Source organism: Sus scrofa, chromosome X (genome assembly GCF_000003025.6).
Source record: "Sus scrofa isolate TJ Tabasco breed Duroc chromosome X, Sscrofa11.1, whole genome shotgun sequence".
NCBI lineage: Eukaryota > Metazoa > Chordata > Mammalia > Artiodactyla > Suidae > Sus > Sus scrofa.
The window spans coordinates 33711643-33726033 of NC_010461.5; the positions used below are offsets into that span (position 1 = coordinate 33711643).

General features: G+C 41.7%; 1 protein-coding gene across 1 annotated transcript; it reads right to left on the reverse strand.

Moving 5' to 3' along the window:
- DYNLT3 (dynein light chain Tctex-type 3) lies at window positions 351-12954 on the reverse strand. The gene is made up of 5 exons (XM_003135008.4): window positions 12835-12954; window positions 9583-9624; window positions 3189-3312; window positions 2454-2531; window positions 351-2170 (listed from the first exon to the last, which is right to left on the reverse strand). Exons 1-5 carry the CDS (start codon window positions 12862-12864, stop codon window positions 2094-2096), a joined length of 351 nt encoding a protein of 116 aa, XP_003135056.1. The 5' UTR covers window positions 12865-12954; the 3' UTR covers window positions 351-2093.

Consider the following 14391-nt stretch of genomic DNA (forward strand, 5'->3'; position numbering starts at 1 on the left):
AGTCCTTAATTAAAAAAAAAAAACCAGCAACAACTCAATTGCAAGTTGACAAATAGGCCAAGTTTCTTGCCAAAAATAGTCATTAAAAGCTAATAAACGGTTACAGACTATATTTTACACTGCTTTTTAAAATAAAATTTTGTTAAAAATCATAAAATAAAAGGCATAAAATAGGAGCTGTTATTTATGTTGTAATGGTGAATACCGGGTTCAAGTTGCTATTTTGATGGTATTTATTCTGCATTTGTCTATGTGGTCTGACATTCATTTCTCTTTCTCACCCCTCTGATTTAGAATTTCTTAAAGACAGCGCCATTTCTTTATTCACTGATCATCCAGAAGCAGTGCAGTGCAGAAAGATAATCTTTATTAGATTTTGACTAGAAACGGAGCAGAGAGCAAGTTCACGAGGTATTTTGATTATCATTCTTTTAAAATCAGACTTCAATAGCAATAATCAAAAGCGAGTCTTAACTGCACAGATAATTTGGTCACTATTACCATCTTTAAGGGCACAAAAGCCAGCAGCGTAAAGTAACATACAGGTAATGCCTGAAAATTTCTGACGTGCCCAAAACGGAGATCACTGCATTAAACTCTATGCTTGTATTTCCTTAATCTTCTTCTTAAACATTGAACACTTATGGTTACTCAGCAAAATATCAAACATGCACATAATAGGCCTACAAGAATACCATCTTAACATTGTCAATACTAAGCCTTTCTCTCCCTCCAGAATTCAGTGAAGCTTGGTTCCACTCCCTCTGTGTATTAGTGTTAGCGGTATAGGCAAAACTGATTTTGTTTTGAAGGTTAAATAGCAGATTGACTTCGCATTTGGTGGCCAGCTGTGTACCCTAATTTTTAAATCTTTTATTGTCTTAATGAATTTAACTATATTTCATAAGCCCTGAGATAGTCAATAACCTGCTAATGATTGTATACTTGTAATTTACACTTTGTTTCAATTTGAACCCCGCATAGTAAGTATTGAAAATTATTTACAGATGACTGTAACTAAAGCAATGACAAAACTTAACTACTTGTATATTAGACTGCTAATAAGGCCTTTAACTAAGAATTGCATATGTTATGCATTTTTTTTTTTTGCGTGCTAAGAGCAATTCTTAAACTTCTATCTACCATTCTCTGTCAGCAGTAAATGCTTTTCATTTGCTTACTTCTACCTGGATAACCAGATTCACTTTTTTCCTCTCTTGTAAAACAACTCTTTTTTCTTTCTTTCCCAAATATAAATGTTAGTTGTCCAACTGAACAGGTACCAGAAGAAACTCATAATTTGAATAGCATATTGATAACTAAAATTAGCAGAGCAATTGCTCATAACAGACATTCAATAAATGCTTGTTCCACATGGAATGAACTGTAAGGCAGCTGTTACAGTCATATACTTTTCATCATATACTGTAACTAATTTTGTTTACCTAGGAAATTCAGGTTACCAGATTTAATTTGCCCTCAAATGTAAATCCAAGAATTTGAAATTTGAAAAACCGACTGAACGATTCTCAGAAAAAGTAAACAATAATTGTTGCCACTGTAATATCTGTTGAGAGGGAAAAAACAAAAGAACCGAATTACTTTCCACTGAATCCGCATGTGCAACTGAGGAGAAGAAATAAAAAACTGAGAAGTGTTAACTAATGCTTAGCACTTTCTCCACATTTATCTTTGCAGCTTTTCTGTTCATGTATTTATCCCTGTGACCTTTTTGAGTTGAAAGAGAATTTAATTATCTGAATGGATTTCCCCCATCTCCTTAGGTACATACTGTTAGTGAAAAGCTGGTGTAAATGTAAGATTGTATTTTTACGGCATGCCATATTTCTGTATTTTTTTTTTTTTTTTGCTAATGTTAAGGTTTTCCTATTTAAACGATGCTGTGTAGACTATGAAATAACCCACCAGCTTCCTATGAGATTGCTTGCTTGCACTATTCGGTTTTTGTTGATACTTTTGAAGCATATTGCACTTGTCATCTAGCACATGAATAAGTAACTGTTACTCTTTTTAGAAAGGATACACTGACAAATTCTTAAGTTAATGGCTTTGGCCAAACATTTTTTTGCCTGTTACAGGACAATAGCAATGGCAAAGACATTGACGATACAGTTCATGGTTCGGTTCTCCCATCTTACAGTACAGGTGCCTGAAAACACACAAAAAGAAGGTCTTTGAAATGCCAGTGAAACATCAAAGTTACCAGGAAATATATATATCTTTTTCATAGGTTTTAGTAGCACATTTCCTGCAATCTGTGTAATCTTTACGTTTCCTCTTTGTCTGAAAGCATGCTTGTTACTAGGTACAAAGCAATTCTGTCGATAAAGTCTTGTGGAAATTTAATTAGAGATCAATAAGGATTTGATAACAAGGACGTTATGTGACTTTGTTAGAAGTTCGATCTTGTGCGAATCAGCTTAGTCTCTTACCATCAGATGTGGTGTCCCAAAAACATGAGCTGGCTGTGTGAAAGCCATATGCACTCCTCTGGACCACTGCACAGGTCACTAAAAATAAAGTTGCAGAGTGAGGACACTTACAAAGGAAAGGATATCTAAGTGTTTGCGTTCAGTGCTCTAAAAGCTATAAAAATAACCAAAAACAAAGCATCCAGCAAATGGATTGAAAAAGTCTTTCATCTTGATTATCTACCAACCACGATTTTAACCCCACTGGATCCAGTCTGCCGCCCAGCGCTATAAGCAACAGTGATTGCACTGCAGGAAAAAATCTGGGCCAAATGATGTGCCTGGTCCCATGGGCATAATTCAGACACAGAAATGAAGAAAAGATTCCAGTTTACAATTATTGCATGGCACCTCAGAGTCCTGCATGTAAGGAGGCATGGCGTTACTGAAAGGAAGACAGTAGGGCTAAGGGAGTTTCAGCACGATGACTGATGCAGAACTAAAAGATGATGCCACGGATGCAAATGTAAAAAATGATACCAAGGACAAGGAGGTGGTTGGCAGGAGCACAAAATGCTTTTGAGTAGCAGAAGATCTCATCGTCTAGGAGAGCACAGATTATTTTTGGATGGATAAGTCCAAAGTCCTTCATAGCCTATTAGTATCCAACTTGTCTTTCATTTACATTCTTTCAATTCTGAGAAAACCACAAGGTCATAGGTGAGTGAACAAGTGAGGAAGGACACCCATACTTACCAATATATTTATAAGCTTTTCCCAGCTTAACCAGATGTGTTAAGGATTGTTCCACTATGCTTGCGGTCCATTGGTTGATGTTATTCTGATTATAATCTTCACCTCCCAAGACCCCATCTATACACTAAAAGGGCAGAGGACAGTTAAACAGATTATACACATATTGCAGCAAAAACTTATTCAAAACATAAACTGCATTTATAACCCAAGAAAACATCTTAGAAAATATGCATCTGATAAATATTAAGCATTCTAACTGTTGGAGAATTTTCAAAGCATTTCAGTATGCATTATCTTACTCTATGAGATATTATGGGTCACATAAAGATAAAAGTGGAGTTCCTGCTGTGGCGCAGAGGGTTAAGGATCCAGTGGTGTCTCTGTCGTGGCATGGGTTCAATCCCCAGCGCAGTACAGTGGGTTAAGGATCTGGTGTTTCCACAGCTGTGGCACAGGTCGCAGATGCAGGTTGGATTAGATCCCTGGCCTGGGAACTTCCATATGCCACAGGTGCCGGCAGAAAAGAAAAGAAAAAAAAAGATAAATGTGACATAGGCTCTACTGCAAAGAACTTTATAACACAAGGAAGACTAATCAAGGGTGATAAGTTCATGTCATAAAAGGATTACGAGGGGTAGAGATTTTAAAAGGGTGGTATCAGTTGGAAAAGGGAATGGCTTTGACATGGCTGGGATTTGAACTAGGTGTCAGATGCTAAGAAACAAAGGTTGAGACCAAAATTTTTTTTTTTTTTGGTCTTTTTTTTTTTTTTTTGCATTTCTAGGGCTGCTTCTGCAGCATATGGAGGTTCCCAGGTTAGGGGTCGAATCGGAGCTGTAGCCATCAGCCTATACCACAGCCACAGCAATGTGGGATCCGAGCTGCATCTGTGACCTACACCACAGCTCATGGCAAGGCGATCCTTAACCCACTGAGCAAGGCCAGGGATTGAACCTGCAACCTCATGGTTCTTAGTCGGATTCATTAACCACTGAGCCACGACGGGAACTCCGAGACCAATTTTAAAATATACTTCTCATATTCAATGATTATATCCTTATTCATATTATGTAACTATTTAGTTAAAAAACAACAAGCCACCAGCCACTGAAAGTAAATCATCAACAAATGCTACTTTTCAGTATAAAAAAGAGCAAGTTCAATATTATTCCACAGTAGGGAGTTCCCGTCCTGGCTCAACGGTTGACAAACCCGATGAGCATCCATGAGGATGCGGGTTCTATCCCTGGCCTCACTCAGTGGGTTAAGGATCCAGCGTTGCTGTGGCTCTGGCGTAGGCCAGCAGCTGCAGCTCCGATTCTATCCCTAGCCTGGGAACCTCCATATGCCGTGGGTGCAGCCCTAAAAAAAAGCAAAAAAATTTTCCACAGTGCTTACTTGCATCCATTTCTGATATGTGATTAAGAGCCCTGGTTTCATATCACCTCTGCCACCCCTGTGTGACCTTTTGCAAGTGATTTCATCTCTTGAAGCCCCTATTTTCCTAATCCTTAAAGTAAGGATAACAGCTTCTTAAGCTGTTGTGAGGACAGGGTCAGATAAGGAATGCTCAAACAGGGAGTTCCCGTCGTGGCTCAGTGGTTAACGAATCTAAGAACCAAGAGGTTGTGGGTTCGATCCCTGGCCTTGCTCAGTGGATTAAGGATCCAGCATTGCCGTGAGCTGTGGTGTAGGTCACAGACTCGGCTCGGATCCCTCGTTGCTGTGGCTGTGGTGTTGACCAGCAGCTTCAGCTCTGATTCGACCCCTAGCCTGGGAACCTCCATATGCCGCGGGTGCGGCCCTGAAAAAGACAAAAAAAAAAAAAAAAAAAAGGAAGGCTCAAACATAGTGCCTGCCACAGAGTAAGCACAGAAGTAGTGACAGATATTGTTATCATCATCATTATCATGATTGCTGCTGTTATTTTTTTCTAGTTTTATTGAGATATAATTGACATATAACATTGCATAAGTTTAAGGTATACAATATGATGATTTGACACATTACATTGTGAAATGACTGCCTCAATAAGGTTAGTCAACCTATTCACCTCCTCATAGTTACCTTGCTTGTGTGTGGGTGTGTTGCGTGTGTGTGTGTGTGTGTGTTAAGAACATTTAAGATCTACCTTCAGCAACCTTCACGTATACAACCCAGAGTTGTTCACTATAGTCCATGGTGTGCGTTAGATCCCCGGAACTTATTCGACTTATATAAGTTGGTAGCCTTTGACCAACATTTTCAACCCCATGGCAAACACCATTCTACTCTCTGTGGAGTTTTTTTTTCTAATTTTTTTTTAAGATTCCACATATACGACCATTCAGTATTTTTCTTTCTCTGACTTATTTTGCTGCTCTTATTTTTTATTCAAGTGATAGGACTTGGAGAGTTAAGCACTCACTCAATGCATTTACAGCGTCTAGCTTAATAAGACAGGCGTGCACGCGCACACACGCACATGCATGCAGCTTTCATTTACTGTAATTGGACTACAGTAAAGATTAATAAAGGCACTAATAAATACGGAATTTTAAGGTGGATGGTATAAATCTTCACTAATCATAAAATGTAAAAAGAGTTAAATTTAGAGGGGTTGAAGAAAGTAACATGGCTCAAATTATTCTAGAATGTTCGGTAACATGAAGAGTTAGGAGGGTGAGTGGCCCAAGGGTCAGAGGCCAGGCTTGTAATTCTGGCTGTACCATTCCCAAGCTGATGCCTTTGGAAAACCTCTTCCTCTCCCTAGACCTCAGTTCCTTAATGGCAAAGTCTAAGCCCTTGTTTTCTTTTCAGTTTATCCATCAGGACTGCTTCAGGTTCTGCTCCAAACAACAGAAACATCAGGAGCCTGTGGATCCCACTGTAAATGGCCCTGCTAATTACTATTAATTAACATTTAGACTTCTTCATTACCATTAGCTAGGAGGCCCACTAGCTAATGAGGTCCTTGACCTGCTCGGTATTCTCAGGGCCAAACCCAGGGCATGTAGCAGGCACTCCACACATGTTTGTTGTCAAAGTAATATTGGCTTTGATATATTCTCTGGTCATCCTGAATCAAATATAGTTTAGATTAAGCCCCAAGTTAATTCCATTTGTAACTCACTTTTTATATGCAAATTTGTTCGCAAGCAATTTCCATTACTGACAATAAATAAAATATATGCATATCGCTGATAAGTGAGTGACTCTAAGACTTCAGTAGGAAAAATATATTAGCATAAAGGCTTTAAGAAAATAAGATCAGGAAAAGATAAGGAAAACAGAAATGCCTGCTGAAATTGTATAATTATCTCGGGAGTGCTGAAATGTTTTCAAATAGTTCTCTCTCCAGCCTTTCTAATGCCTCAAGGGCAAGAGAGCTGGCTCCTGGGAAGAGACGGTGCAGGAAGAGGACAGACGGGTAGCTGAGAGCCACCTGTGGCAAACCTGAGATGTCTTTGAAGTCTCATATTTCATATGAAAATGTCAAAGCTTGCTTTTGACTCCATAATGTATCAGTTTTATTTTAAAATGCCATTAAATTATATTACTTAACTCCCTCTTGCAAGTATGGAGGTAAAATTGATGCTCTAACATACACCCAAGTGGCTTCTAGGACCACCTAGCCACCGCCAAGTAGGTGCATTGCATTTTAAGAAGCATGGCTCTTTTAATTAAATAAACCACCCAAGTTAATACCTGCACATGGGTTTAAAAATCCAAGAGCTTACAATGAAAAGCAAGAATCCCCTCCCCATCCTTTCCCATCCCCAGACTCCATCCCCAGAGAAAACACCTTTACGGTACCACTGTTTTTTATCTTTTAAGGGTCACTTAAATATCTTCCAATAATGTTTATATTGCTATTTCTTTTTTGTGTGTGGTCTTTTTGTCTTTTTAGGGCTGTACCCACGGCATATGGAGGTTTCCAGCCTAGGGGTTGAATCAGGGCTGTAGCTGCCAGCCTACACCACAGGTGAAGCAACGCCAGATCCAAGCCGTATCTGAGACCTACACCACAGCTCACGGCAATGCCGGGTCCTTAACCCACTGATCGAGGCCAGGGATCAAACCCACATCCTCATGGATACTAGTCAGGTTTGTTAACCACTGAGCCACAACGGGAACTCCTATATCGCTATTTCTCGATTTATGAATTATAAACAACATCCCTAGTGCTGTAATGATAGATGAAAATTTAGTTCCCTGAGACCACCTGCCACTCCTACCCCCTACTTCATTTCAAACAGTGAATTCACCATTTTTACTTCAATATATTTATACCATTAGGAGCAAGTTTCTTTTCTACTCTGCATGTTTCCTCCCACACAGAGGATTTTTCCCTATTCTCCTGGCCTCTTGGCCCACCTGTTAACTATTCCTCCCCAGGGAGGTGGTGAGTTACTGGCTGGTGGGTGACACCCGTTTTTTTCACCCTTCTCGTCTAGAAAAGCCGATCTCCCAAATGCCTTGGACTTGGGTATTTGGTTTCTCCTTCCTGCTCCACCCAGACCAATGAAAGGCACCAGCCTGTCTAGGCGTTTCTCTCTGCTGACTCAAACTTTCCCTTGGCTGCCTCTTTCAAGGTCTGAACTGAGCAGGTATGGAGTTAGCAAAACAAGCTCCAATTTCCAACGCAGTCTGTATCAGTAACAGGTGATATTTTGTTCTCTTTCTATAGACTCTTTGGACTTCTCGTTTGGCTCAGAACATGGGTAAAGAAGAAAGTACTATTTAAAAGACTCCTCCCATACCTCAGCATCCTTGTCTCCATGTTCCAGCTACAAGAGACAGTCTCTCTTGACTTCCCACTCTGACAAATGAGGCAGTTATCACCCCTGCCCTTGACCCCCATCCCTTCTTCCACCTCCCGTCTGCCCTTGTTTGTGCTTTTGCCTTGTCAAGGTATCGAACATGTTTGCACCATTTTCATAATGAAATGTTCCCAGCTACAAAGTTCTAATACGCGATTTTGGTTTGGTTTGGTTTTTTGTCTTTTTAGGGCCGCACCTGCAGCATACAGAGGTTCCCAGGCTAGGGGTCAAATCAGAGCCACAGCCGCTGGCCTATACCACAGCCACAGCAACGCCAGATCTGAGTCACATCTGCGACCTACACTACAGCTCACGGCAACACCTGATCCTTAACCCACCGAGCAAGGCCAGGGATCAAACCTTTGTCCCCATGGATGCTAGTCAGATTCGTTTCTGCTGAGCCATGAAGGGAACTCCTAATACACGATTTGGAGCTATTCAGATATGGCAGGATTTCAGGTGCCTCTCCAGCCCTCTTAGACGTTGGGTTGAACCTAGTTGTACAAGGCCAGCCCTAGGTGAGTTCTGGGTGAGCTTGTGCCCTGAGCACGCAGGCAGGTAAGGCACTGTCTCGGGATGTCTCAGGATGGACTGAGGACGTGCTTGATTCCCAGAAGGCAAGCCAGTCCAGCCAAGCCTTAAGGTAGGTGGGCCTGCTAGGTCACAGGCCCCAACAGCCAAGATCCACAGTACAAACCTGCCTTTTGGGCCAGCTCATTTTTCTTCTAGGATTTGGCACAGTTAAAAATGACTCAGGACCATTAAAAGTGTTCATAAATACCTTACCCACAGTGTAGTCTGTATGTGATACCACTAGAATAATTAAGTTTCTCTGCCAGAATTGCTTCTTAAAGAGAACTTGTCTCTTTGCCCAGTATGAGAACCAGATATCATGTTTCAAATGTTTTTTGGGAGATTTTGATGTCACATTGTATCAGTGTCTAAAAGATGTTAAGTGATTATTTTTCAAGGTATATTGGGCTAACGAAAAGCATACAATAATCAAAAGCAGATATTTCTAGGGTCTTTTATTCACTTGACATATATAGATGTATACACTGTAATTATATGCTTATTATACTAAACATATAATTTACCTGTATACTTGCAGATCATTAACATTTAAAATAATATTCGGTCCACTGGAATAAAAATTGTTTTACTTAAAATACAGAGAATCAATTTTAGAAAAGAGCAAACCAGTTTTCTAGACCAATACTTAAACATCACTTTAAGAGTAAGCCCCAAGATGCCTGACAGCATATAACACAACAAACACAGAAGCATCCCTACAAAGAATTAGCAAATAAATGTTAAAAATCTTACTTTAATACTAAGGTTTCTAACTTTGTACTGAAAGTCAAAACACAGCGGGGTTTTTGTTTTGGGGTGGAAGGAGAGGGAGGTACACTTGGTGGCATGCAGAAGTTTCCCAGCCAAGGATTAAACCCACACCACAGCAGTGACCCGAGCCACAGCAGTGACAACACTGGGTTCTTAACCAGCTAGGCCACCAGGGAACTCCAAATCACAGCTTTTTAAAATTTCAATCAAAACACCAATCTTTAAGACGAGCAAGATATGGAACTCACCTCTTTAACAATATTGTGGGCTTCATCCGCATTGAAGCCAATCTAAAGGGGGAAAACGAAAGATAAAGTTGGTTTCAACACAGACTTCCTTTTGCTGGTAGCTGTGATGCTACTCAGTACAATACCCTAGGCTGGCCTAGACAGGTGTTAGTGACAGGCGACCGCAGTGAAAAGGGGCATCAGGTCTACTGAAGCTACTAATCCCACTCTAATCCCTTTTAAAATTGCAAGAGAGGAGTTCCCGTCATGGCTCAGCGGAAACGAATCCGACTAGGAACCATGAAGTTGCGGGTTCAATCCCTGGCCTCACTCAGTGGGTCGGGGATCCAGCATTGCCGTGAGCTGTGGTATAGGTTGCAGATGCGGCTTGGATCTGGCATTGCTGTGGTGTAGGCTGGCAGCTGCAGCTCCAATGAGACTCCTAGCCTGGGAACCTCTACATGTCATGGGTGTGACCCTAAAAAGCAAATAATAATAATAATAATAATAAAATTGCAAGAGATTTTGATTCATTCGGTCTGAGGCAGAGCCTGGGCAACTACTTTTTTTTTTTTTTTTTAGTGTTTTACTGTGTGATTCTGATGAACAAATCAAGACTCAGGATCACTACACTATAAACCTCAGGAAATGGCAGGAGGTGGATGTAAGGCTGCATTATCAGCACACAGGAAATGGTTGCAGCTAAGTGAGAATGAGGGGGACCGTGAGAAAAGAAGGCTGAATAGAGAGTTTTCAATTTTGTTTTTAACTAATGCTAGGGGGGGAGCGGCTTTTCTGAATTAAAGGTTATGAAAATACTTGACTGTTCCAAATTAATGCCACTTTAATACAATATAATAGGTCTGGCAACATAGTCTTTCCTGCAGAGGGGCTTGATACAATCTTGAGTTAAGAGCAACTATTAAGTACCAAAAAAAATGTCCCAGAGTCAGGAACTAGGCTATGTGGTAAGATTGCAATCTAAACCAAAACACTTCAGGTAATGCAGGATTTGTTACTCAGGAGACGTTTTTAGATGCATTATGACATCCGCATGTTTGTAAATCCCGTTGTACAACAAAATAGTTTTTAAAAAAGTACATTCTGAAAATAAGTATCATCTTGAGTACAGATTTAAAATGTTTTCAACTCCTTTGATGACGCCTGATATTTCCCCAACAACAAAGGACTAAAAATACCCTAAACAATCCGGGATATCATGAAAGCAGGTCTCACAACTGACCCTATGAAAATGCTCATTTTACCTTCAGACGAGGTCCTTATCTATTTTTTTTAATATATTTTTTTAATTTTCCCACTGTACAGCAAGGGGGTCAGGTTATCCTTACATGTATACATTACAATTACATTTTTTCCCCCACTTATCTATTTTTAAAAGAGGTCTACAAATTAAATGAAGTCCATTTCACTTCGATTTGGAAGGTCACCAGATAATCAGGTTCTACTGGGTGGCCATGGTAACACATGTAACTGTAGTTCTCTTTAAATATAGGTATTTAGGGGCATTTATTTTTACTTTTTACTTCTATGATGCAGGTGGCATACACACTTCAAGGTTAGTGGTAAAGTATTCTAATTTTAGAAATTGAAGCACAAACCATTTCATCCTTAGGCATAACCCCCAACAAACACTAGTCTCCTGACTCCTAAAAGGGTTCTATACTCCAGTAGCCCCTATTTAAAGAGAACTACAGTTACATGTGTTACCATGGCCACCCAGTAGAACCTGATTATCTGGTGACCTTCCAAATCGAAGTGAAATGGACTTCATTTAATTTGTAGACCTCTTTTAAAAATAGATAAGGACCTCGTTTGAAGGTAAAATGAGCATTTTCATAGGGTCAGTTGTGAGACCTGCTTTCATGATATCCGGGATTGTTTAGGGTATTTTTAGTCCTTTGTTGTTGGGGAATTATCAGGCGTCATCAAAGGAGTTGAAAACATTTTAAATCTGTACTCAAGATGATACTTATTTTCAGAATGTACTTGTGTTTTTTTTTTTTTTAACTTATTTAGAAAACAGAAACAGACTCACAGACTTTGAAAATAATCGTATGGTTATCAAAGGGGAGGCTGAGGGGGAGGGATAATATACACGCTACTATGTGTAAAATAGATAATCAACAAGGACCTGCTGTATAGCACAGGGAACTCTACTCCGTAATAACCTAAATGGGGAAAGAATCTGGAAAAGAATCAATATATGTATAACTGAATCACTTTGCTGTACACCTGAAACTAACACAACATCAATTGTACGCCAATATAATGTAAAAATTACATTAAAAATAATTTTAAAAATAAATTAAGCAATGAATTTCAATGTGGTCTTAGCTTCTGCGGAAGCCCACATCCAAAAAATGAAGGGTCTAGAAGCCTCTTCCAGGGGTCTAAAACACCACTTTACGCTGCACCTCCGCCACGTGCCTGCCTACTTTTATTTCACCGCACCATTCACCTTTGGCTACCAATGGACAGCCGATGTCTTTGTCTATTCTGCCCTGTCACAGGTTATGCTGGGATCCAACAGGCCTCATCCTCCTCCTGGTTAAAGTGAAGCCTGAGTTGTAGTTGTGTAGTCAGAGGTCTGGGTTCCAGTGGAGCATCTGTCACTCCTGGCAGTTCTAACTTTGGGTAAATCACTTGGCGGCCATGAAACTCAAAGTCCCCCATCAATAACAGGAAGATGACAACTGACATCGCGGGTCTCTGGTGAGGTTTTGGGAAGACCGAGTCAGTAAGGGCTCCTAATCCATAAAGCACCTCCTTCCAAATCACCCAGGCCAGAATGTCCGGCAGCTAGAGCGGCTCTGTCACCTGGGCCTCGCTTGGCGGGGATGCAGCCCCTGCTTTGGGGACACCAAGGGGAGGAGGAGGCAGCCCGGGAAGACCGGTTTCCAAGGCCCGCCCTGCACACGGGCGGCTCCCGCCTCCTCATCCTCACCCCATGCACCCCGAGTCAGGCCTTCCACCCCTCCTCACGACCCCACTGAAGGGCCCCAGCGCTCCCAGCTGCCCCCCCCATCCCCCCACCCCCCGCAACCCCGACTTTCTGTCCACCCTCAGGGCCTCTAGTGGGGTAGCCGGGGACGGGCCGGGCGGATCCCCGGCCCGGAGGAGAGAACCCGGGCTCGGAGGACGCCGCACCCCAACTCTCTCGGGGGCGCCGGGCGCAGGGAGACCACCCGGCCGAGACAATATGCCAAGGCGGGCGGGGGCGGGGGTCGCTGGCGGGCGGCGGAGGGGCGGTACCTCATCGCAGGGGCGGTGGTACTCCTCCATGGTGGCGCCGGCTCTCCCAGGGGGCGGAGCGACGGGCGGGCCGAGCTCAGAGGCCGGGTACTGGCCTAGTGAGGCCACGCCCCCGTTTATGCCCTGGGGCGTTCCCCACGCAGGCCCCGCCTTTGCGTCGCTATGGCCACGCCTTCCTACGCCCTCCTCCCCGCCCCACCCCGCCATCCTGCGATTGGAGGCTTTTCCCTACTGTCTCTGACATCTCTGGAAACGAAGGATGGGTCATAAAGAGCTGGGACTTGCGCTTGTGTGGATCACATGGGGTGGCTTAGTGTCCATCTAGATTCTGCATTATTGATTGAGTGCCCACTGAAGAGGTTATTTGCACATATTCGTGCATCACCATATAGCAAATCAGTGTAGTGAATGCAATGGTGTACAAACCTGTTTGATTTGTCTTCTCACCAGATTTTTTGTCACTTGGAGAAATTAACCTCCCACGATTACAGCTTTCTCCTATGAAAACAAAATTATACCTATTTCATGGTTGGTTGTGAGGATCAAATGAGATGCTATCTATACTGTAACTCCTGAAGTACAGGCTCTTTCACCCTACTCTCCCATGACTATGTGAAAAAAGAAAAAAGAAGAAAAAAAAAAGAAAACAAAAACTTTGGTTTATAGACCAGACAGTATACATCTACCAAATCAAATAAACATTAACAGAACAATGGTTACATTTATTTTAAAATTAGTAAATTTCAGATAATCCTAAGGATCTTATTTAAACCTGTGACAACCCAGCACGTTTTGCCCTGTTACCATCATCCCATTTTTAGAGATGAAACTGGGGTACAGAGAGTTTATTTGCCCAGGGTCATCTATCCAGTAAATAAAAGGATTTAAAATTGAGGCTGATGGTAGCACCTAAGTTCTTAACCACTGTATTGGGTTCCTATTGGTGCTCTAAGAAATTATCGTAAGTGTAGTGGCTGTATGCAGCACAAATTTATTGTTTTATAGGACTAGGGGGCAGAAATCTAACCTAAGTCTGTAGGACTACGTTCCCTTGGGAGGCTCAAAGGGAGAATCCCTTTCCTTGCCTTTTCCAGCTTCTAGCAGTTGCCTGTGTGCAGAACCCCTTCCTCTATCTTCAAAGCTAGCAGTTTAGCATCTTTTATCCTTTCTGACTTTTACTTCCATCCTTGTATCTTCTCCTGTCTCCCTTTCAAGATCCTTAACCTTATCTGCAAAGTGCCTTTTGCATGTAAGGTCACATATTCACACGGTCCAGGGATTCAGAGGTGGACATTTTATGTGTGGGGTGTGTGTGTGTGTGTGTGTGATCATTATTCAGCTTATCACAACCACTGCTCTCTTTTGCTCCTCAGAATCAAAACTGGTGAGTTCATTAGTCTCCTAGTCCAACTCTCTTATAAGTAAAAAGGGAGCTCAGAGAGTTGAAGTAAGCTGTACAAGGGCACAGAGACACTAACTGAATTCCTGGGTTTCTGAATCTCAAGCCCCTCCCTTCTCTGCTCTCCCTGTATGAGCTTAGAATAAAATTGGCCTGTT